The sequence below is a fragment of the Aotus nancymaae genome, unplaced genomic scaffold (assembly GCF_030222135.1).
Source record: "Aotus nancymaae isolate 86718 unplaced genomic scaffold, 86718_ANA_hifiasm-v0.15.2.pri h1tg000009l, whole genome shotgun sequence".
Lineage (NCBI taxonomy): Eukaryota > Metazoa > Chordata > Mammalia > Primates > Aotidae > Aotus > Aotus nancymaae.
Genome location: NW_026988420.1, coordinates 13,752,297 through 13,778,453, shown reverse-complemented (window position 1 = coordinate 13,778,453; position 26,157 = coordinate 13,752,297). Strand labels below are relative to the sequence as shown.

General features: G+C 39.6%; 2 protein-coding genes across 3 annotated transcripts in view; one reads left to right on the top strand and one right to left on the bottom strand.

Moving 5' to 3' along the window:
- Nucleotides 1-19,146, bottom strand: part of CDADC1 (cytidine and dCMP deaminase domain containing 1) — a 41,368-nt gene extending 22,222 nt beyond the window's left edge. For both annotated transcript variants that reach the window (XM_012465124.3, XM_012465125.2), the window contains exons 1-4: nucleotides 18,936-19,146; nucleotides 18,096-18,193; nucleotides 9,715-9,789; nucleotides 6,135-6,312 (exon numbers count right to left, since the gene is read on the bottom strand). In XM_012465124.3, coding sequence (XP_012320547.1) covers nucleotides 6,135-6,312; nucleotides 9,715-9,789; nucleotides 18,096-18,193; nucleotides 18,936-19,017 — 433 coding nt within the window. In that variant the 5' untranslated portion in view covers nucleotides 19,018-19,146. The remainder of the gene's footprint in view (nucleotides 1-6,134; nucleotides 6,313-9,714; nucleotides 9,790-18,095; nucleotides 18,194-18,935) is intronic.
- LOC105725911 (non-histone chromosomal protein HMG-17-like) lies at nucleotides 817-1,466 on the top strand. The gene has a single exon (XM_064373569.1). The coding sequence runs from the start codon at nucleotides 910-912 to the stop codon at nucleotides 1,180-1,182; it is 273 nt and encodes a 90-aa protein (XP_064229639.1). The 5' UTR covers nucleotides 817-909; the 3' UTR covers nucleotides 1,183-1,466.
- Nucleotides 19,147-26,157: the final 7,011 nt, after the last annotated feature.

Sequence of the window (26,157 nt, the reverse complement as noted above, 5' to 3'; positions counted from 1 at the left end):
TGGGACGATGTTTGAAGGGCAATATTAACTTTTTAAAGCTCAGAAAATTAAAGACAAAACAACAAACTAAACAACATTTTTCAATCAGTGTGATAGAGGAAAGGTTAGTAATGTTTAGTATACAGAAAATATTTCAATTCATTAGAACACATATGAATTGACAATAATAAGGCCTAAAGAGAGACAAAAAGATACGAATAGACAATTTGTAAAAGAGAAAACACAACAGGATAATAAACATGAAAAATATTTTAATTTGTATTTGAAATTGAATGATGAGATGCCTTATACATAGTTAAGCACACAAATGTTTGTCAATTAATTAACAGTTCACAACAAAGAGACCCCTTTGCTACTATCCCACATAATTTCAAATAGGACAGACTTTTTTGTGATTGTATACGGAAGAAAATAGACCAATAGCCCACAGAGTGTACCTTTCAAAATAATTGATGAACTAAAAAGTCGAAGTTAAACAAATGAACATTCTATCCACTCCCTGGTATTCCTGACTCACTGTGGCTTCTGCTGCAAAGCAATTTTGAAGCCCTCAAAGCTCATATCAGTGTTTCCTCTGGTTGCATTTCACTTTCCCTCTGATCAAGTTCTCATAATCCATTTCCTAACCAGCACTGATGGTAAACCTTTCATCTAGGCATCTTAGCTGCTCCCAGTAATCCTCATTCAAGAAGACGGGACAAATCCTCTTTAGACAGACATTTGTGTATTAGTGGCAAATGGTAAGGCAAAATTTCTCCAATTTTTTAATCTCAGGATTCATTAACCCTCTTAAAAATTATTGAAGATGGGGCAGTGTGAAGAAGAGGCGAGAACGACCCCCGGACCGACCAAAGCCCACGCGCTGCTGCATCCCGCGCCCAGCGCCTACGTCCCGCCGCCGTCGCCACCATGCCCAAGAGAAAGGCTGAAGGGGATGCTAAAGGAGATAAAGCCAAGATGAAGGACGAACCGCAGAGAAGATCCGCGAGGTTGTCTGCTAAACCTGCTCCTCCAAAGCCAGAGCTCAAGCCTAAAAAGGCCCCTGCAAAGAAGGGAGAGAAGGTACCCAAAGGGAAAAAGGGAAAAGCTGATGCTGGCAAGGAAGGGAATAACCCTGCAGAAAATGGAGATGCCAAAACAGACCAGGCACAGAAAACCAAAGGTGCTGGAGATGCCAAGTGAAGTGTGTGCATTTTTGATAACTGTGTACTTCTGGTGACTGTACAGTTTGAAATACTATTTTTTATCAAGTTTTATAAAAATGCAAAATTTTGTTTTACTTTTTTTTTTTTTTAAGCTATGTTGTTAGCACACAGAACACTTCATTGCTGTTTTGGGGGAAGGGGCATATGTCACTAATAGAATGTCTCCAAAGCTAGATTGATGTGGGGAAACGCCTTTCCCTTCTAGTTTTGAGAGACTTCCTCTTGGCTCCCAGGAGGAGGGATTCCCTGACTTTGACACACATGGCCATCTTGGCACACAAAAGCCTTGTGGTATGGAAAAACAAATTCGTTTTTATGTCCTTTTCTCCCTTTCCGTCTTTCAGCATAGACTTAACTCCCTTAAGCCCAGACATCTGTTGGAACCTGACCCCTAGTCATTTGTTACCAGTGTGTCAGGCAATCTGGACTTGCCAGTGATGCCACTGAGATGGCACCTGTCAAAAGAACAGTGATTCCATTTCTAGATTGTGGATCTTCAGATAAATTCTGCCATTTTCATTTCACTTCCTGAAAGTCAGGGTTGGCTCGTGAAAAGTTGTTAAACAACATGCTAAATGTGAAATGTCAACCCTCACTCTAAACTTTCCCTGTTCAGAGCATCAGATGAAGACTTCATTGGGTTTTATAGTGGCTTTCTGATTTTTGGTAGTCCATCGAAGAAGGGAGTTTGAAAGTTGTTGTATACTGTTAATGATTGTCTGCCCATGTCCTGCCTGAAATACCATGATTGTTTATGGAAAGTATCTTTAATAAAGCTGGATACAGTTTGGCTTGGGAAAAAAAAAATTATTGAGGACCCAAGAGAGCATGTATTTATGTAGAATATATCTACTGATATTTATTGTACTTAAAAATTAAAATAAAATTTAAAATATTAATTCATGAAAAATAATCTATTAATATAAATAACAATAGCTTTATGAAAAAATCTATTTTCCAAAACAACAAAAATTTTTAAGAATGACATTGTTTTAAATTTTTACAAATATCTTTAATCTTTGGCTTAATAGAAGACAGCTAGATGCTCAAATTTGCTTCTGTTTTCAATCTGCTGCAATACATTGTTGTCATTGAAGTATACAAAAATTATCTGGCCTCATGTAGATATGTGGTTGAAAAAGGAGTATTTTAACAGCCATTTCAGATAATTGTGAATATTCTTCTTTGGCATTACATAAAAATTTGACAAGGGATAGTTTCTTAAAGGTTAGTTATAATGTAGAATCTGAAACCATCATCAACAAATTGTTTGAACTGTTATGTTAAACTCCATTGGTCTGTCTTGCACTTAGAATGGCTTTTACTCATGCATGATTTTGTAGCATTGGGCATTGGTCATCTGGAAAACAATGACTTACTGATTTTACAACATTAAAAAAGAATCCCGTTAATTAATATTGCCACCAATCCCATCAAAAGAGTCTAAGTGGTGAGATGCTGTCAAGCTCATAATGGAGAATATGAGTGTTCCAAAATTCTAATTTTCACTTGATAGCTCAAATCTTATCACTGGCAACAAATACTGTCAGTTGTTTACCTGAAAGTGACAAGTTCACTGTATTTTCTGCCAAATATCCAAGTCTAAATAACCATTGTCAGTTCATGATGTTCCATTAAAAAAGTAGATAATTCAGTCTGCAACTCAAACAATCACATACATGGTTTTCCTTAAAGCCATCTTCATACCTTAAGTCTGTAGCAAAAGTGCTTTATTCCAACCTCCTGTTTCCTCACACAGAATATTAAAAAGATGCAGACTCAAGTTGGGATTTAATAAAATTAATACTTTTTACTGTTTCATCAAGGACCTTCTTATGTAAAACTGGTTTTCTTGTTTCCCTCTGAGTACAGTGAAAAGTACAATGACTACCAGTGCAGTTTGGCACCACTGTTTTGATTAATGATACAGCAGTAGTAGTTTTACCTATCGTTTTGCTACCATAAGTATGAATGTAGTGTTCTTGTTTTTGCTTTTTGGGACAGGGTCTCGCTCTGTGGCAAGGCTGGAGTGCACTGGTGAGGTGCATTCACGGCTCACTGCAACCTTCGCATTCCAGACTCAGGTGATCCACTCACCTCAGCCTCCCAAGTAGCTGGGACTACAGGCGCACACCACCACACCCAGTTAATTTTCCTATTTTTAGTAGAGACAGGGTTTCTCCATATTGCCCAGGCTGGTCTCAAACTTCTGGGCTCAAGCAATCCATTTGCCTCAGCCTCACAAAATGTTGGGACTACAGGCATGAGCCACCATGCCCAGCCTGAAAGTAGTGTTATTATGAAAATAACACTGACATCATGGACCATAAGCAGTCCATAGACCACACTTGGAGAACCACTGTGCTACAACAATCTTTGCCTTGTAACTGAGGTAATAGCAATTCCAACTAAAGTAATTTAGCTATAGCATGGGGTTCAACCATATCCCACTCCCAAGATAATTAAATATAATATATAAGCCTAATATAACATAGCAATTTTGTTTATATGTTGGTCCAACACCAATATACAAACATTTCCATTGTAGGTCCTTCCTGACTTTCCATACTTCATTATCTCTCTTGTCAGGATGAAATGTCTTAAGACATCAAGCAGTGATGAGTTACCTGTACTCTCCTATTCTTCCCTCTAATTCGTGCCTCCAAGGCTATTAAGAGTGCTTTCAGCACAGTTAGCTCAGCACAAAGCACAACTATCTTTTATTCATTTTTCTCCCTTGACTCTAGAACAGATCAGCCAACAAATGTTTTGGTTCTTTCACATTCTTTCATTTCTGTATCAATGTCACCATCTGAACCCTATTTTACACCTTACCTAATGCAATAGTCTAGTAATCAAGCTCCCAATCTCTAATCTCTCCCTGCTCCAATTCAATAACAGCAACAATAACAAAAATTTCAATCATGTTACATCTTTCTCAAGAATCTTCAATGGCTCCACATTACCTACAAACAGGAACTGTAGGTCAGTTGAACATGAGTGTTAAAATACATGTCCAATCTGCCTGGTTAGTAGGAAAAAGGAGAAAAAAAATGCCATCACCACTTTCATACTTATCTTCTCAATTTATTGGCAACTGTAGTTGAGAATATAGAATCCAATCACTACCACAGATACTTACCTGCTTGAAATACTTGTTGCAGGCCAGGAGGTTTCTAGCCACATGATCTATTTTTTCTAGAAGTTCTGCCATTTATAGCTCAAGGCACTGACCTTGACATAAATCTGATCATTAATCTTAAGTCTTTGATATAAATAATAGCTCTTCCTCACAACAGGCCTAGGAACTCTGTTCTATAAGATAAAGTCCAAAGGCCCTACAGTTTTTCCAAGTTCTCTAGTATCATTATAATTCATCTGCCACTATTCTCCAAAAATAATTCTCCATTTCAAATACTGACCCTAGAACCTTGCTTCTTACAACTTAATGACTCCACATGCACTGCTCCCCCTGACCAGAAATGTGTTCCTCTTCCTCTACCTATGACATACCAAGATCAAGCTTAAGCCTCAGCCTTTCATAATATGGCAATCTGCAGGGATCACTATTTCTCCTCTGAGACCAAATATCACTTACAACCTGTATCATTGATTTGGTACTAGATAGTGCATCATATTAAATTGTTATTTTGGCCCCCAAATAACACCTTGAGGGAAAATATTAGGAACCACATTAGTTTTTCTTTTTTTTTTTGATCTGCCATGATGCCTATGCACAAGATATGTATGTTTTAAATGAAAGGATGGTTGGAATACATAGCGGGGTGCAAAAGAGAATCATAAGCACTAAGAGGTTTAGTGAATAGCCTGGTGTGGATGGATAGCTATACACTAAAATTTTGTGTTCCTCCTTCCAAAGTGTAGAGTAGACACTGAAAGACAGCTGCCCAGTGGGAACTACAGTTCCCACAATGGATGAGAACAGAAATGATATATGTGACTTCCAGGTCAGAATTTTTAAGAAGCAGGTTCACCCTTTCTACTCATTCTTTCTCAGTCTGCCTCTGGATGCAAATCCCCAGAGATGACAACAGCAATGAAGCAGAAGATGTCTAGTCCAGGAATCAACCACATGGAGAAAGCTGCCTGTTGCTTAGCAACACATGCACTGAACTATTATACAGGTGATAAATATCTAGTACATTAAGCCACTGAAATTATGTTTGTCATGTTATAGCAGCTAGCATTAGTCTACTCATACACTGAGGGACATTTGACAGGTTAGTACATAGGGATGAGACCAGAATCCATGTTTTCTGACACTTTCGCTTATAATGTATCCAACTGTCTTCAAATATATATTTATATATTTTTAATTTTATTTTATTTTTTAGAGACAGGATCTTGCTCTGTTACCCAGGCTGGAGTGCAATGGAGCCATCATAGCTCACTACAGCCTTGAACTCCCAGGCTTGAGCAATTCTCCTGCCTCAGCCTCTGAGTAGCTGGGATTATAGGTGCAAGCCATAGCACCTGACTTTCAGATATATAGTTCTAAATTATCTCTGTGGTATCTAACAAATGTGTTCCACTGACTGCTCTCAAATAAATGCTCTTTTTTTCTTTTCTTTTCTTTTTTTTTTTGGAGACAGGGTCTTGTTCTGTCACCCAGGCTACAGTGCAGTGGTGCAATCATGGCTCATTGTATCCTTGATCTCCTGAGCTCAAGAAATCCTCCCACCTCAGTCTCTAAAGTAGTGGGGACTACAGGCATGCTCCGCTGTGCCTAGCTAATTTAGTTTTTGTAGTGATGGGGTCTCCCTATGTTGCACAGGCTATTCTTGAACTCCTGGGCTCAAGTGATCCTCTCGCCTTATCCTCCCAAAGTGCTGGGATGACAGGCATAAACCACCACACCCATCCCAGATAAATGCTCTTAATCTTCAACAAAGCCTTATCTTCACTTACCATTTACAATCATTTTCAAACAAGCAGAACATGGTTTTCTGGAAAAATAAAGATCACAGTTTTTCAGCCTTGACCCGTGTTTAATAAGAGCAATCTGCCCGGCATGTAAATCTTCACTAGAACAGTGGAGACCAACAATTTTCATGTTTTTCACCACCACAAGACCAGTTCTCTTTACCTATATTAAGATATAAAATAACAACTTATTAGTTATAACCCCTAATAATCATATTATGGATTATACTTATTAGTAAAATGGAAGTTTTATTTAGTTCTTTAAACAGTTTATATAAAGCACATTTCTCATTAGATCCAAAAAACTTCTGAAACTTTAGTGTTGACTTTAGACCAGAAATTTTCTAAACCTAGGCTCTACTAATCAAACAATTAAGCATGTAATTATCATTAATTTGGTCTACTGAAAGATGAATACATTATAACCAAGTAAAGGGTAAGAACTAGGTCAATTTGACTTGTTTCTTATAGCACTGAGTATAGTCCTATTTAGTATTAAGCTTCTAGATGGTAATAAAGAAAAATTTATAAAACCCTGATTTTACACATGGATAAGTAAAGCCCAGAAAGTTTACATGACTTTCTGAAAGACACATAGATGGCAAAAGGCAGAACTAAAGCAGAGGTCATCTTAAATTCTAAAATATTTTAAATATTGGCCAAAGTAAAGATAATTTTCAACTTCTTTCTAAAAACTACTGGCTGTATCAATTTATAGCACTAGGGCAGTCTAGACTACTATAGTTGGGTCCCACTTACTACTACAGATAAATTATAAACATAAAAAGAAGAGAGACATACCATCAGGTTTCAAAAAGGATGAGAGAACTTGATGTCAGAGCAGTAAGCTTGAGCTATCTTAGCAGTATTCCACAGAGCAGGGGATGGCTGAGCCTGATGTAGGCCCTGCAGACATGGGACTGACTGGGGTTCTAAGCACTTCCAGTGGATCTCTTTGAGTGAAGGTTTTGCGTTACTAAACCTAAAGTGTCTCAACTTAAGCAAATACTAATCAATGCTGGTATATCAATATCAGATAATCAAGAGGCACCCAGATATGATCAATATCAGATAAATCAGACTAAGGTAAAAAGTCAGTTCTGCATAAGGCACAAAATAGTCTATGCTGCTTTCACAGCAAAAGCCTCTGAAGTAAGGAATGTAAATCTGATCCCTGGGCTAGGGACCGACTCTTACATGAAGGGAGCTTGGCTGAGGAGATGGTGTCCCTAATTCCCATCCCCTTCCAAAGGGATTTTACCCTATACTTATCTCCAATACAGCATATCTGAAATCATTTAAAGGATCAGACCAAAGCTATATTAACTAAAATAGTCAAGTTTCAGTTTCAGTTCTGAGTATAAATGTTTGAGATTATGGAGAATGATAATTTGTAAAATATATAAAAAAGAAGGAACAGAAATTTTATGGAATTTCATTTTTTATTTTTGAGACAAAGTCCCACTCTGTGGCCCAGGCTGGAGTGCAGTGGCACAATCTTGGCTCACTGCAACCTCCACCTCCCAGGTTCAGGTAATTCTCTTGCCTCTGCCTCCTGAGTAGCTGGGATTATGGACGTGTGCCACTATGCCCAGCTAAGTTTTGTATTTTTGGTAGAGACAAGGTTTCACCATGTTGGTCAGGCTGGTCTCGAACTCCTGACCTCATGATCCACCCGCCTTGGCCTCCCAAAGTGCTGGGATTACAGGCGTGAGCCACTGCGCCTGGCCGAATTCCATTTCTGAGTTAACCAACCATCTCCTAAACTAGGATATTTAAAAAAGAATACAAAAGTCTCTGCTTTACAAAATATATACCTAAGAATATATGTAAAATATAAAAAAAAACTATCTATATTGGCTTTTAAAATAAGCTTTAAATTTACCTTGAATTTGTGAACACGTTCCCCTCCCTACCAAAATTTCTTGGAGTTTTATGCTTCTCAAATGTGAAGTATGTATTATTGATTTCTGAATATTTTCAATAAGTTTATTTTTTAAAAGAGATCATTTTGGAAAAGAAGTAATGTTGCCTCATCAAAAGATCTTGACAGAGCTCCTGTTGTTAAATTGAATCAACGTGACCAGTGGAAGTGGCTGCAAGGGAATGATTTCAGCTTTATATTTTCCTAGTTAAGCAGACAGAAATAAAGCCAGGAAAAAAAGCTTAAAAATTGTTCCTCATAAATGAGAAGCATATTCATCAACTTATTTGTTATTAGAACAATCTTTTGGGTAGAGTTTATCACTTTTTTGTCTAGAGTCCTTTTTACCTCAGAAAATACACATTTTTTTCATTTTGCATCTAGGTAAGGCCAAAAATCAGGTTTGAGACAAAGATTTTTCCATCCCAAACTCAACGGAACAAATAAAAGCTCAAGTTGAATTCCATTTCCACATTTCCATTTACTGCAACTCCCAGAGGACTGAAACTTTTCAGTGAATGACTGCTCTGAATTTGATGTTGCTTCACTTCAACATTTTGACAAGTAATCTATGTGATCCTAGTCACAGAGTTTTACATTAAAACATGGGCAAAGAGGACAGTCTGTTTTGTATATGGACTATTACATTGACTTAAATGGTGATTCACTATTTTTTTCCCATGGCCTATCTTATAATAGAAACTCATAAATATTCTGAGACAAATTATTTCTATATTCTTGTTGGGCTCACTCTCAGAATGAATTAGGAAATCTCTAGGAATATACATCAGAATCATCAAGGTAACTCTTCAAAACATACATTCTTAGTCTCCACTCTGTACCCAATGAATTGGAACCTCTGGAAAACTCAAAAGAATAAAGTAACAAGGAAATACTACATAATATTTTTTAAAAAAACAAGGTTCATTTTTCAAGTGCGCACTTTGATTTTACCCTACATACCAACTAATAAGTTAACCTGTTACTGTTTCATGGATATTAGCAGAAAACATGAAACTTCTGGGTTAGAAATAATGAACTTTATTATTTGCAGCACAGCAGTTGGTATAACCATCATTTCTGTAACTGTTTCCTTGCCCTCAAGCCCCATAAAGGGTAATACAGATGGACACAGATGGCTGCCTGGACAGAGAGTGGGCAGTGTTACAGGAAAGGAACACTGAGCTTGAGAGTCCTACTGTTTCACAGCAGAAAGTAAGCCAGTTTGCCCTTTGTCCTAGAGGGAGACATTACCTCAACCCTCAGGGTTGATTACTGCAAACACAACTCTGAGAAATGACCCAGGTAAAAAAGTGGCTAGGGCCTTGCATTCTTGGCATAAGCAGCAAGGTGTGTGAGAGTGTGAGAGAACTAAGAAAGAGTATTTCTCAAAACATCTATATGAACTATCAAGAGTTAATTTTTTTTTAAAGGCAAAATGTCATAGAATAATCCCATCTGTACTTAAAAAAAAAAACAGGAGTGACATATAGTCTTGTAAACATGCAGAATATTTTTAGGAGTATTTTTAAAACTCCCTTGAAAGTAGGAAAGGGGAACTTTTATTTGACTTTATACTATTCCTTTTGCTTTGTTATTATGAGCATATACATATATATGTTAAATCATAAAAAAAATTACCTGTTTTTTGTCAGTAGATACTCTGGCCATCTCTTCATTATTTCCTAAGGGTCCATGCTTTCCCTCTTCATTTTTCTAATGAAAATCAGATTACGAAAAAAAAGATTAGCACATAAGATATATGAGTAATTCAATATTCCCATATTTAAAGGTTGGCTTCCTTGGCTTTGACCATTTTTTTTTTTCCATGATGAAACTCTACATTTGAATCAAGTTTATACTACTTTACTTAGTAAATAAGACCTTTATAATCTAACCCCTATGTACTGTCCCAAAATATAGAAGGATTGGAAATTGTCATCAGAAAATAAGATTCTGAAGTTTACGGTTTCAGAATTGTGGCAGTTTTGAGCAATGGAAAAGTCTAAAGTGTGGCCATGAATGACTAAAGTGGAATAGAGCTAAGTTAATTGGAATTGAGAAGATAAGGAATTATGGTAGCAAAGGTATTAGATCTGGATTATGATTATCTGGAATGGCACAAGGAGATCTCTGGTGGGGCATTATTCCGTTAATTATTCTGAATTCCCCCTTGCTATGTCACAAAACATAGTCACAGGCTTCAGGGAATGGCACAAGGAGATCTTTGGTATGGCATTATTATTCTGTTAATAATGCTCCACCAGAGATCTCCTTGTGCCATTCCCTGGAGCCTGTGACTATGTTTTGTGACATAGCAAGGGGGAATTCAGGTTGCAGCTGGAACTGAGGCACTAACCACTTACCTTGAGAGGGGAAGATTATCCTTGATTATCTGATTGGCCCAATGTTATCACAAGGGTCATTATAAGTGAAAGAGGGATGTGGGAGAGTCAGTGATGCAACATGAAAGACTCGACTGGCCATCCCTGCTGGCTTTGAAGATGGAAGGGGACCATGAGCCAAGGAAAACAGACAATCTCCACAGGTAGAAAAGGCAAGGAAACAGATTCTCCCCTAGAGCCTCTGAAGGGAATTTGGCTCTGCCAACACTTTGATTTTAGCCCAGTAAGACCCATTTCAGACCTCGTACTTATAGAACTATATAATAAATTTGTGTTGTTTTAAGCGACCGACTTGGTGGTCATTTGTTATAGCAGCAATAGAAAACTAATGCAGGTATATCGATGAGGGGAAAAGTGAAAACTTGAAGTAGGAAGAAAGTTTTGAGGTAGAGACCAAAGTCCTTTATTAGTTCAACAAATACTTATTGAATCCTTGCTATATGACAGCCTCGTTGCTCAAGATGCAGCCTTCATAGAGCTTATGATTTATGAAAATAGGAAAGTGACTATGAAATGAGTAAGTTGATTAAGACAAAGAAAGTGAGATAGAATTCTGTGAGCTCCAAAAGAGGTGGGATAGTTAATAAATTGATAAAGTTTTAAAGTAGGAATGGGAAACTTTGTAAATGTTGACCTGCTAGTCTTATGAAACAAGTGCTGGATGCTAGAAAAGAAACAACCTTCAAAAAGAAGTTTACAAGAAAACCCATGTTCTGGGAATGAGGTTTCTGTTCAAACAGAACAGGAAGTAGAGGAAGTGATGGTGTCAGTGGCAAAACGGTAAGGATGTGGGAGCTAGTAGTGATAATAATTATATGAGTGATGATAGTAACAGTACCTAACATCTACTGCATGTTTATCATGTACCAAGCCCTAAATTATCTCATTTAATCTTTATAACTTTATAAAGTAGCTCCTATTATTTCCATTTTACAAATGAGGAAATTGTGGCTGAGGAAGATTAAATAACTCAACCATAGTCACACAGATAATAAGTGGATATGCCAGATCCAGCCCAAGATCCATCATCTTAACTATTACGCTACATTACTTTTGTTCTGGAAAAGTACAGTAAGGGCCTTTAGCATGAGGTACCAGAAGACACAACGGAAAGAGTTAGAAGGCTGAATGCGGTGGCTCATGCCTGTAATCCTAGCACTTTGGGAGACTGAGGAGAGTGGATTACATGAGCCCAGGAGTTCGCGACCAGTCTGGGCAACAAGGCAAGACCCCATCTCTATTATAATAAATAAATAAATAAATAAATAAATAAATAGAGTTAGAAGGCAAGAACAATATGAGATATGTAGAGAAAAGTGAGGAACAATGCAGTTATTCTAAATCATATTCAGTAATAGTCAAGTAACAGTCAAGCAATTTAGATAATTCTAATTTAAATTAAAATGAAAAACTATGAACAAGTAGAAAGATTTTTAAATGACAGCCATTTCCACAGTGCTTGATTTCTACTTCAAAACTTTTCACTGTGTTTGTTTTTTTCCTTGTAAGTCTCATAAATGACTTTCTCTCTTACTTATTTAGTTTTGAATTAGACTCTTAAAAATTCTTGGCTGGACACGGTGGCTCACACCTGTAATCCCAGCACTTTGGGAGAATGAGGTGGGTGGATCACCTGAGGTCAGGAGTTCGAGACCAGCCTGGCTAACATGGTGAAACCCCATCTCTACTCAAAATACAAAAATTAGACAGGCATAGTGGCACATGCCTGTAATCCCAGTTATTAGGGAGGCTGAGGCAAGAGAATAGCTCAAACCTGGGAGGCAGAGGTTGCAGTGAACCAAGATCAGGCCATTGCATTCCAGCCTGGGCAACAGAGTAAGAGTCAGTCTCAAAAAAAAAAAAAAAAAATTCTTAGTTTTCAACACAGGAACAGAAAACCAAATTCTACATGTTCTCACTTATAAGTGGGAGCTAACTGATGAGAACACATAGACACATGGTAGGTAACAACAGACACTAGGGCCTGTCAGAGGGGGAATGGTGGGAGGAAGAAAAGCATCAAGAAGAATAGCTAATGGATGCTGGGCTTAATATCTAAGTGATGGGATGATCTGTGCAGCAAACCACCATGGCATACATTTACCTATGAAACAAATCTGCACGTGTACCCCTAAACTTAAAATAAAGGTTGAAGAAAAAATAAGAGACAATATATGTTAAGCACAGTGTCTGGCAGATAATAGTTACTCAATAAATCATAATTGTTATTATCATTAAAAAATTATTAGTTTTTAAACTCAATGTGTATCTTGCTGAACAATCTTTAAGGAGTACCCATAGATTGTAAATATTTGACAACATAGGAAAGCTTGTATCAGTTATATTTGGAAGTGATTATATGTTAATAATACACTAAGTCTATTAAAAATTACAGACAGTTTAAGTATCCAGTAACAGGGGAATAGACAGGTTTATCAATACAACTGATTGTTATGCAATTATTAAAATAATGATTAAAAAAAACATAGTACCTAACATGTGCCAGGTGCTAAGAGCTTTACAAATATTAACTCATTCATTTCTCATAAAAGCCTCATGTAGTTTATACTAGTAACATTTCATTTTACAGATGAGGAAGCTGACACAGAGAGGTAAAGTTGCCTGAAGTTACACAACTAGTAAGAGGTGGAGCCAGAATCTGAACCCAAGCAGGGTGGCTACAAAACCACTGGCTACTCTAAAACACTAGACTAAGGTGATGCTCTAATGTTTATTTAGCATAAGTATTTTCTTATGTTAAGTGAACAGGGCAGGATCCAGAGTTATATGATCTCATATAAGTAAAGAAAAATAAGAGAAAAAAGATTGAGAAACAATTAAAAAAAAGGAATTAGTTTCTAGGAGGTGGAATTATGAGAAATTTTTTTCTTCTGTTGATTTAAAAAATAACATTATTTTGGTAACTCATAAAAACACTTTTAGTATGACAAAAGGTTGATAAAGTATCAAAAGCAATATTTCCAGTACAATTACATGTCTAATTGCATCTTGGTGTTTCTATGATTTACTCTGTACAGCAAAAACAGACTAAAGTATTTAAATGTCTGGGCGCGGTGGGTTACGCCTATAATCCCAGCACTTTGGGAGGCTGAGGCAGGCGGATCATTAGGTTAGGAGATCGACACCATCCTGGCCAACATGGTGAAACCCCGTCTCTACTAAAAATACAAAAAAATAGCTGGGTGTGGTGGCATATGCCTGTAGTCCCAGCTGCTTGGGAGGCTGAGGCAGGAGAATTGCTTGAACCCAGGAGGTGGAGATTGCAGTGAGTTGAGATGGCACCACTGCACTACAGCCTGGGAGACAGTGTGAGACTATCTCAAAAAAAAAATATTAAAAATTAAGAATTTAAGTGAAACAATCTTATTACTTTAGCTTAAAGAAGATTTTTTTTCTCTTAATAGGAAAAAGTTCTTACTCAGCTCTATGAATACCATGTGCAATTAATACTGGAAAAAATATACTATAGTAAATGGTAAAGAAATATTAGGCACAAAAATCGGGCAATATTTCAAGGATTTAATATTTCCACAAGTATAAACACAATGGCAGCATATACTATATGTACATGAAATTTAGATGTATTCTTATTGTATAATTTAAAATTAATAACTTATCAACCCTGTAACAGTACAAAAACTGGCAAATACAAAACTGTATTCCTGTGATGACTGCAACTACCTGTAAAATTATGTGGATATTAACTAGTACAAAAAGGGAATCCTAGAGAAAAAAATATAGTTTGATTTTTAAAATGTTGTAGCTAAAGATTGTCTTCAGTTTCAATGATAATGTTTGTACAATAAATAAATACACTATAAAAGTGGAGTACACTATACTCCCTTTCATTCTGTATTCTTCCCCCACACTATTATTGCTCTCACTTTTTTACAATAGCCATGATATCAGAATAACTAATTAAATTATATACTCTTGCTTTATTGACATTAAATATACAAGTAATCAACAATCTACAATCATGTTCTAAATATTTGCTAAATCTGCTTTTTTGGAATTTAAACCACATTTTTCTCATATAAACAATGTTAAAAATGGCAGTCAAGTTCCCAAGCTAACATGCAAAAGCCCATTTCACCCATAAGATCACTGCTGGCATAATCCTGAGGCTCCCCCTCCCCAAGTGCCTCTGAGTCCCAAGGCCTATAGGTAAGAACAGAAGTGGAGGCCTACCCAAGACCAGGGTGAGAGGGTTGTAGTCCTAGGAGACATGGGTGTGGGAGCAGAGCTGGAAAGACACCAATGCAGTGAATAGGAGCTGGGCAAGCTCCAGGACCAGGAGCTAAGAGTCATAACCTTTCATATAGCCAAGTCAATCCTACTTCCAGGTTGCCTGGCTTTCTGAAGACATGAATGTTCTTTGTTTTGATGCCTTCTGTACTCATTTCTATGTGTTTTAACCTTCCATTTAAAAGCTCTAAATAGGCCACGTGGCGGTGGCTCACGCCTGTAATCCCAGCACTTTGGGAGGCTGAAGTGAGTGGATCATGAGGTCAGGAGTTCGCAACCAGCCTGGCCAATATGGTAAAACCCTGTCTCTACTAAAAATACAAAAATTAGCCAGGCGTGGTGGCACACGCCTGTAGTCCCAGCTACTCGGGAGGCTGAGGCAGAAGAATCGCTTCAACCCGGGTGGTGGAGTTTGCAGTGAGCCAAGATCATGCCACTGCACTCCAGCCTGGGCAACAAAGCGTGACTGCATTTCAAAAAAACAAAAGAAAACAAAATAAAAGCCTTAAATAGACATGAGTATAAGTCAGATTCTAAGTAAGATCCCAAATAAAATATTTGAAACAAAAGACTTCTTTCATTTAAAAAACTGTCCACAGTGCCCACCTGATGAAGGAATGAGATGACAGGAAAACTAGGCATCATTGGGGGAAAACAGAGTCATAACCCTGATCTTTTGTTAAACATGATATAAAGTTGTATAAAATCTTGTTGCTGATATAGTTTTGAAATTTACTTGATAGTTTTTTTTTAACAAAATGCTAACTGAAAGCTTTATCTCAGTTTTCTCAGATGCATAGTATTTTCTGTAAAGTATGAGGAAACAGTAGGGTGTGTATTATTTGCAAACAAACTTCAACAATTAGTTGGGCAATCAATTCCTTCCTAATAGAAACATAAATATCATTTATCACTAATTAAATACAACTTGTGCCTATCTGTTGAAAAAAAAATTTCAACACAGGATGTGGTATGTATGTAAAAAAAAAGAACTAAAATGAGATCAAATCTAGATACTTGAAAAAGAAAGCTTCTTCAAAATTTTTATTCAATCTCTAGTACGTCCAGTTTTAAAAAGTCTTAAATCTCTAAATATTTGCTTCTAATCTGGCTCTTCAAAATAAATTTATCAGAAAAAAAAAAAAACCAAAGTCTACTTTCATAAAATAATACTAAGTTGTTAAGTAGAAGGAATAAAGGAACTTCAAAATTCATTAAGGAAATAAAGAGGCTTTTCAAAGCCATTAGTAAAATGTGGAGCCAGAGTCGGGGATGAGGGTGAGAAATATGGAATAACAATGCATAACATTTTAAATAATGTTTTACTATCTATAAAACACTTCACATAGGAACTAGGGGAGGAAACTACGCCAAGAGATATCATTTTTTTATGCGAAGTGAATATCCTCACATCCCATTAAAATTTCTCAATGCAATTCCTATATTGATAGGATAAAATCTAAATTCCTTTGCAAGGCATACAATGCTTTATATGATATGATTCCTGTCTACACTTTCAAGCTCCTTTCCAGTCTCTTCCCTCCACCTAACTTCATTCTCTGGCCTGCGGACCACAAATTCTCTCACTCCTCCAAGCTTTTCCTGTAGAGTTCCTGGGCATGGGCAAATGTCCACATATCCTTCATGTCTCAGTGCAAATATGACCTTCTCTGAATCCTTCCTTCACTTCCCCACATAGAGCTTTGCTCCCAGTCTTGCCAGCATCTCTGCTTATACTGTGTACTCGCTCCACCATCTAATTCTATTTTAATTGTTTAAATGTCTAGTGTTTCTTCTCATTAGAAAATAAGGACCATGTTTTTTTCTGCTTTGTGTCTCCAATGCCAAGCACAAAACCTCATCCACAGTAAAACGAAAAGAAAATCTCCTAAGAGTACTGTGGGAATTTAAGGATTTATAGTCTTTCTCTGGAAAATTTAAAACAACCTTTAGCGGAATTATTGGCAAGTTGGAAACCTCAGTGAGTACATGCAGAATATAATCACAGCTTGGTAAAATAAAAAACCTCATGCTTAAGATTGGAAGTACCAAAATGTTAACAGTAATGTTGTTAGAGTGGTGAGAAACCATAGGTAATTTTCTGGCCCCTCTCTGCCCTTTTATCTCTGTTTTCAAAAATGTCTTAAATGCTCAACCTAACCTAATACTATTTTCCAATGGCCATGGCCCCCTATAACCATTAATGCCAACACCATAAGCTTCCAAAATTACCAAACAGAAATGATTAGAACCTAGCACCATGCCATTCCAAGCATGGAGGAAAATGAGAACCTAGCACCCTGTTGCCCCAAGGGCAGAAGAAAGAAAAGACGTAGGATGTCCATACTTCCAATTCCAATATATTGGCTTTTATGATTGTTGTTACTATACATTTCTGATCTTGCATTTGTTTATTTTCTGAGCTGGAGTCTTGCTCTGTCACCCAGGCTGGAGTGCAGTGGCACAATCTCAGCTCACTGCAACCTCCATTTCCCGAGTTCAAGTGATTCTCATGCCTCAGCCTCCTGAGCAGCTGGGACTACAGGCGTGCACCACCAAGCCTGGCTATTTTTTTTTTTTTGAGACAGAGTCTCACTCTGTCGCTCTGTTGCCAGGCTGGAGTGCAGTGGTGCGATCTTGGCTCACTGAAACCACCACCTCCCGGGTCCAAGCAATTCTCCTGCTTCAGCCTCTTGAGTAGCTGGGACTACAGGCACGAGCCACCACACCCAGCTAATTTTTGTATTTTTAGTAGAGACGGGGTTTCACCCTGTTGCCCAGGCTGGTTTTGAACTCCTGACCTCAGGTGATCCGCCAGCCTCAGCCTCACAAAGAGCTAGGATTACAGGTGTGGTCCACTGCGCCCGGCCCATTCTATTTTGACCATTTCAAGATCCAAAAAGAGACTTCTTTCATCCAACATATACCAATTAGCCTTCATATAATGGTAGACACTGAAGGGTATATGGGAGGTAAAATAAGACATGGTCTCTATGTCCAGGCAATTTATATATTTCTGTGGCAGAGGGGTAAACCTACCTAGATAAAACACCAATAGTATGTATTATTGGTAGAAATTAGGTGGTATAGACAATAATCTTATTAGCCAAACTAACATATAAATACCATTAGTACCTGATAAACACAGCAGTCTCGGAAAGTATTTTTAGAATGGAAGATGACTTACTACAGCTAGGAGTTATAAAGTGTCCTGCTAAACAATTAAAAGTATTTTTAAAATCTTAAGGCTTGTTAAGTTTGGTTTTAGGTATGACAGAAACTGGAGCAATAAACTCATATTGTAAATCACTGTTTTTCTAAGGGGAAAAACTATGAAACAAATTATACCTGAGATTTTTGCTTCTGGGCTTCTACTGCTGGGAAGAGCTCCATCCAGAGGCTGAGCAGAGTGAAAAGGTTGACTTTAGAAAGCCTTGGTATCTGACCTACAAAAGAGACGGCAAACACTTAAAAATGTGTTAACTAATGATGAAAAAGGGAGGTAATCTCAATGCCACTTGGGTGCTGCAGCCTAAGCCCAACTGCTTTTGCATGAAGCATAGAAAAGGATTCGAGGACAAGAGAGTCAGAGGTGTCTTAGGAAACCTTCAGCCTCAGTCGCGGCAACCTCCTCCTCCACTTAAAAAGTTGGGCCCTCTTTCTCCAGCCCTCATCCTGTAGGAAAAAAACGATACAGCAAGTACACGTAGCTGGGGGAACAACCCAAAGCAGGAAAGTCTTCGCATCTGACGTCGTCGTGGTGCAAGCTTCTCTTTGGACTGCGATGGGGCGTTGCTACAAGGGAAGTGATTAGAATACAGCCCGAAAAATGCGGTGACCCTCGACGGTAAAGCAGACGAAATACAGGAAAGCTTCATGTGCGGTTAATTTGGAAATCAAGGCAAAAGCGCAGTTTGGAAATGTTCAGGCTCTTTGACCCCAGAGACCCCAGCTCTAGGTCCTGTGAGGAACAGTAACGGGGGTAAAGAGCGAGACTTCAAAGGCCAGTGCGACCGAGCCGAGCGGTCCGGGTGACCGAAGAGGGGACACGCAGAGGGCGGGGAGGAGACTTCCAGAAGCAGCAGGGGAGCCAAAGAGGGGCAGGCAAAGAATCTGGAGTTCAATGACGGGAGACGCACAGGGCAGAGCGAAAGGTAGGGTGGCGGGAGCAGGGTCCCGGACACTCACCGGTCATGCTGCCAGTCTGGGTGCTGACTGACCGCCCGGCCCTCGCGCTCTCCAGATTTTGCATCTGCCCAGCTTCTTTCATCCCAAACCTAGCGTCCTCTGCTGCCAAGGAAACCTCTGCCAGTCAGACATGATCTTGGCCCCAGCGTCCCCGCCTCTCGCCTCCTCGCAACAATTGTAAGGCAACGGCCCACTAGGCGCAGCCAGATGACGCCTCAAGCTTGACCGCCACTTCAGGGCGCGTCGTGTGACGTCATAGCGAGGCGGGGCCGCGGCGCCACAAGGCTGCTCCGCGGCCGGTGACCGAGTGGGTGCGAGCTGTAAATCGCTCGAGAACTGTATTTGTTTGTTTTGTTGGTTTTGCCAAGTAAGGTCACTTGAGGATTTCTTGGCTCGAAGTCCCAGGTTGCGCAGACTCTGACTGCATCGAGTTGAGAATTGTGGTCAGAATGTGAAAGTGGAAACCTACCCTATGTCATGGTCAGTGTTTTAGAGAACTTCGTGGGTCGGGTGTGGAGCTGGGCAGTCCAGGATGTTCTGTCATCATAGACTGGCAGGTTCTGGGGAACTTAGTGCAGTGGGATGCAGTACGGACGTTCTGCTCCTCAAGAACTTGAAGACATTAAGAGGTGGAATTGTAATGGGGAAAAAGGTCAGAGTAGTAGTTATTTTGTTTTTCATTTCTAATGTCTAGTTTATTTCCGCAAAACACCTGTATGATACCAATTCTTTGAAATTTGTTCAAACTTGTTTTATGGCCTAGATCAGCACTGTCCAGTAGGACTTTCTGTAATATTCTATATCTGCACTGTCCAATATGGTAGCCACCAACCACCTGTGGCTGTTGAGCATCTGAAATGTGGCCAGTGCAACCAAGGAATTGCATTTTTAACTTTATTTACTTTTACTTAATTTACATTTTAAGTAGTGACAAGTGGCTATTGGCTACTACTGTATTGGACAACATCGCTCTAGACTTTCCTCCTGGAATTCCTATTAGATACAGGTTAAGCCTTCTGAGGTTTTAAATTATTATTATTATTATTTTGACACTGAGTTTAGCTCTGTTGCCCGGGCTCAAGTGCAGTGACTTGATCTTGGCTCACTGCATCCTCTGCCTCCTGGGTTCAAGCAATTGTCGTGTCTCAGCCTCCCAAGTAGCTGGGATTACATATGCCCGCTGCCACGCCTGGCTCATTTTTGTATTTTCAGTAGCAACGGAATTTCATCATGTTGGCCAGGCTGGTCTCGAACTCCTGAGCTTGTGATCTACCCATCTCAGCCTCCCAAAGTGCTGGGATTACAAGCGTGAGCCACCATGCCTGGCCTTAAATTATTATTTAAAAAATATTCCATCTTTTTGTTACTCTGAGCCACATCTGGCTAACTTCTTCAGATCTATCTTTCAGCTTGCTATTTATTTCTTTGGCTGTGTAGAATTTTTTCTAGCTCTCCTGTTCTGAGGGTAAAGCTCTTCAGGTGACTTGACTATATCCAGAGGACCCCATTCTGCACCTTTCCTGAGGTCTAGACATTCACAGTGCCTTCATGGCAATTAACACTAAGGCTTAAAGACAGACCATGGACTAGAAGAAAATATTTGCAAATCATGTATTCAACAAAGGACTCATATCCAGAATATATAAAGAACCATCTAAACTCAGAGTAAGTAAGCAAACAGTCCAGTTAGAAAATGGATCAAAGGCTTGAATAGTCATTTCACCAAAGAAGGTATACAGATGGCAAATAAACACGTAAAAAGGTGTTCAGTGTCATTAGCCATTAGGGAAATGCATATTAAAACCACAATGAGATTCTACCGCACACCTATTAAAATGGCTAAAATATCAAGTACTGACAGCACTAAATGCTGGTGAGGAGGCAGAGCAACCGGATCTCTCATACATTGCTGGTAGGACTATAAAATGGCATAACTACTCTAGAAAACAGTTTGACAGTTTCTTATAAAGTTGCACATATGCTTATCATATCACCCACACTACTGGGTATTTATCCTAGAAATACCAAAACTTATGTTCAAACAAAATTCTGTACATGAATGTCATGGTGGCTTTAGTTTTAATAGTCAAAAACTGTAAACAAGCCAAACAGTCCTTAGTGAGTGAATAGAAAGCAAACTTGGGCACATCGATGCCATGGGACACTACTCAGCCATAAAAAGTAAAGAGATATTGATACATACAACTTGAATGAATCTCAAGGGCATTGTGGTGAGTTTTAAAAAGCCAATCTTAAAGGGTTATATACTGTATGATTCCATCTAGATACTATTCTCAAAGCCCAAAAAAAATTATAGCAATGAAGAACGAATTCATGATTACCAAGTGTTATGGTTGGGACAAGGGCATGACTCTTAAGAGGTAACACAACAGAGTTTCTTTGTGTTGACAGTTTCTCATATCTATACATGTGATAAAATTCATAGAGCTATACACCGAAAACGCAAAATGGTACATTCAAAACTAGTAAAACGCAAATAAGATCTATACCTGTATTAACAGTATTGTACCAGTATCAAGTTTCCTGGTTTTACCAAATTACTGTGAATCTGTAAGACATTATTATTGCAGAAGCTGGGTGAAGGGTAACACAGGAACTCTGTATTATTTTTGCAACTTTAAGTCTTAAACTTTCAAAATAAATAGGTATATATACACCTATATATGTTGTATGTGTGTGTATATATGTGTGCTTGTGTGTTGTGCATGTGTGTGTGCACGTATATGTGTCTGTGTGTGTATCTTTAATCCCCAGCAGTCTAGGTCTGCTCTGCCCTTCAAACAATCATTAGCTTTATTGCTCACTAACCTTTCTTTGGATTCCTGGTCTCATTCCATTTTCAGTCCTTTAGTATTTCAGAGCAATTTAAATTACTTGGACTATTTCTCTTACTTTCTTGCTAGCTCAGCCATATTTTATCCTGCATTTTTAAGTATTTGTAGTTGAAATATTTTTCAGACTAGGCCACCTTATCCACAGTATTGGTGGAATAATCATTCTGCTGCAAATAGCAGTAAGAGGACTAAAAAGGATGACAAGATGAAAGTCTCCCTAAGTGCTGAGAAGTGGACAAGCTCGGAACAGCTGAATTCTAAAAAGACCATCAATAAAATGGTTTTTAAATCAATAAATAATTCTGTATATCAAATGGAAAGAGCATGAGCTTTGATATGAGATAGACAGGCTGTATTCACACTCAAAGCACAGAAATTATTTACCACTTACTTTATTAGTCAGCTTAGACCCAGCTTGCTGTGGGTAACCAGTGTGAACCTCTAAAATCTAAGACAGGTCTCAGTTAAATTAGACAGTTAATTTTGTCAAAGTTAAGGACACACACCCATGACACAGCCTCAAGAGGTCCTGACAACACGTGCCCATGGTGGTCTGAGCACAGCTGGTTTTGTACGTTTTAGGGAGATGTGAGACATCAATCAATATATGTAAGATTAACATTGGTTTGGTCTGGAAAGGTGGGACATCTCGAAGTGGGGAGAGGGTTTCCAGGTCATAGGTAGATAGACAAATGGTTGCATTCTTTCAAGTTTCTGATTACCCTTTCCACAGGAGGCAATCAGATACACATTTATCTCAGTGAGCAGAGGGGTGACTTTGAATAGAATGGGAGGCAGGTTTGCCCTAAGCACTTCCCAGCTTGACTTTTCCCTTTAGCTTAGTGATTTTGAGGCCCCAAGATTTATTTTCCTTTCACACAAATGACCATGTAATCTCAGTGGCTTGCCCCAGCAAAGGTTCATTTCTACTCATGTTACATGCTGCTGCTCCTGTGGTTGGCCCTGGGATCCAGGTTAAAAGAGCAGCCTGTGCTTTTCTTTTTTCCGCCCTCAGTTCCCCTGTATGTGACTCATCTCCCTAGCATGCTAGTTGTTTCTTTGGCTTTCCAGCCTCTTCCTCTGCCTCTGCTGTAAAAGCCCCTTTTCCCTTGAAGGGAAAGGAAAGGGAGGTTGTCAGATGGCTTTTTGATTGACTTAGGGAAGAAGGAAGGGAGGAAAGAAGGAAGGTGCCAGGGAGGGAAGGAAGGAAAGGATGATGATAATACATTTGTCACAAATTTTCATGAAGGCTACATGGTCCCAAGTGGCACAGTGCCTAGCAAAGCACAGGTGCTCAATACTGTTAATGACTGTCCCTCCTTTTTTCATCTTTCATTTGCCTATTCTCTATAGTAGCCTGAATTTTCTTTTACTCTAGGTCCCGTGGATTGGGAATGTTAGTCTTAACAGTGTGTTTATTAGGACAGAATCTTCTCAACAAAGCAAGCTGATGGTCTGTGAAGTTGATTATAGGCACTGAATCTGTAGCTGGATCTGCTGATACCAGTGGTGCTTGTGGAATGAAACGTACCTCACACTCAATTTTGCTCTTGTGTGTGAGAAGGCACTCCGTGACCAGTGCCAGAGACACTGAGTTGTAGCAGATAAAGGATTTACCCATAGGGTCACCAAAGGAGAAAATGCGAGGGAACCTCAAATCTATCTGTCTGAGGAGTTGGGGGCTACAGTCTTTAGGGTTTTGGAGTGGGCCTAAGTATGGAGAGTGTTGACTGGTTGAAGAGTGCAGGGCGAAGTCATGGGACAGGGAGGTGAAGCAGCTGTGTTTTCATGGTGATCCAGTTCTTCAGTGGGGGCCTCCAAACTGGTTGCTGAAATTTGGGTCTGAAAAAATCTTAAGTGATCCTTAAACAAAGACCTTATTATTCTAATGTCAGAGATCATCTCCATAGGAATAATAGGGATGCAAATCAATTTTTAAACAGTTTTATTGAAGCAGGATATTTCCCTGACCACTTTTGCAGGACTTGCAATAGGAGTGCCCTGTTTACTCGGTCCACAGCTCTCAACTCCTGGCGAGAGGGTGCGCATGAGCGAATGCGGCAGAAAGTGGAGTACACAAGCCCCGGAATCAGATTGCCACTTCATCACCAGCAGGAGTGAACTCCACTCATTTAGACCCACTGTGCTCTACCCCTTATGGGAGGGAGCACCCAGGTGAGCAGGTGCAGGAGCCAGGGTGAGCAGTTTTGGGCACCAGCAGGAGCAAACTCCTTGCATGCCCCAGGACAGTGTCTGGTGGGGTGCCTGCAACCCCTGAAGCCCCAGAGGGAGTGTTGCAGTGTTCTTTTAGCTCTGCCATCTGCAGACAGTGTAAGTGTTAACAGCTCAGCAGACCCTCTGCCTTTTCATGTGAGGGAGCTGCCTTCCACCAGTGAGAGCAAAGGGCCAGGGTGACAGACTTTTGCATCTGCACTTGCAGTTCCTGAACTCTTTTTTGGCATCCAGGAGAAATTAATTTGGATGAATGAATCGAAGGATGGTAAAAACAGGATTTTATTGCTAATTAAAAGTGGCTCTCAGCTGGAAGAGGAACTGAACAGGGGATGGGAAAGAGGAGCTGAAAGGGGGATGGGTTGGCTTTGAGTTGGAGGGGGCTTCCAAGTCTTAGGTAAATAATCTTCCCCTGAAGTCTGGCTGTCTCCGGCCAGATTCTTCTCCAAAGTTATGCCGTCAAGTTGTCTCTCTGAAGTCAAACTACTTCTCTCCAATGTCAAGCCATAGTATCTGATGTCCAGTTGTTTCTCCTCTCTGCCGGCTGAGTCTGGGGTTTTATAAGCACAGGATGGGGGACAGGGCAGGCCATGTGGTTGTGGAAAAGGCAACATTTGAGCAGTAAAACAGGGATGTAAGTTCTCACTTTGGGCTGCAGTCTCAGGCTTTTTGGCTTGAGGATGGGGCTTCGCCAGGGACCTGCCCCTGTCTGCCTAGAATTTCTCTGCCTCCTGTCTCCATCATGACCCTAACATCAGAAATCCTATCTCTAGGTACAATGAGGATGAAAATGGTCAGAATCTAGTGGCTTTTAGCAGTAAGGAAGTAGGCTGAAGTATAGCCTAATTAGTTCTTTTTTTTTTTTTTGAGACAGAGTCTCACTCTATTGCCCAGGCAGGATGAAGTGTAGTGGCATGATCTTGGCTCACTGCAACCTCTGCCTCCTGGGTTCAAGTGATTCTCGTGCCTCAGCCTTCTGAGTAGTGGGGATTACAGACACATGCCACCATGCCTGGCTAATTTTTGTATTTTTAGTAGATACCAGATTTCACCATGTTGGCCAAGCTAGTCTCGAACTCCTGAGCTCAAGAAATCTACCTGCCTTGGCCTCCCAAAGTGCTGGAATTACAGGTGTGAGCCACCACACTTCGCTGATTAGTTCTCAATTATAACTATATTTCTGTCCGGAACCCAGCATGCCATTATTGTCAACCCTGTGGGGATGGTTTCAATTTGGTCATTTTGGGCAAAAATGTGATTATTATCACCATCCTGAGTCCAGAAATTAAGGTTTCCTAAACAGTTCTCAGAAGGCCATTCCTAGCATCACTTAAACCCTGAGGAAGCAAAGAGAAACCTGAAACGAAATCCAGATGCCCTTCAGGAACATGTGCTTGATTATGGGAGGCAGTGCTGCCAAAGAGAAATGACTTCTCAGGTTTTCCATGTATTGTCCCAAATGGTCTTCTTAGAAAAGTAAACTTGGTGTCATGGAGATTAATGTGCTATGGAGTAAGAATGTTCAGCAGCCCTGGAAATTGTGCTCTCACAGGGTAGGAAGGACTAGCAAGCCCACTTTCCCTTGTTCTCCCAAGCTCTCTACCAAAAGGCTGGCTGAGAAGGAGGTGGGCAGAGGGGCCTGGGCAGCACAGTCAACGTCCTAGCTCATTTTGGGTCTCTGTTTGTGTGGCACCTCTGGACTGTCAGGTAGGGCCACCAGGGTTTGGATATTTCAGAATCAACATCCTATGGAAGTTCTCTAATTAGACACATTAGAAATCAACAGCAGGAGGGCTGGGTACAGTGGCTCATGCTCATAGTCCCATCCCTTTGGGAGGCTGAAACCAGAGAATCACTTGAGGCCAGGAGGTCAAGACCAGCCTAGGCAACATAGTGACACTTCATCTCTACAAAACATTTAAAAAAATTAGCCAGTTGTGGTAATGTGCACCTATAGTAACAGCCACTCCAGAGGCTAAGGTATGATCTCGGCTTACCACAACCTCTGCCTACTGGGTTCAAGTGATTCTCCTGTCTCAGCCTTCTGAGTAGCTGGGATTACAGGCATCCGCCACCATGCCAAGCTAATTTTGTATTTTTTACTAGAGGCAGTGTTTCTCCATGTTGGCGAGGCT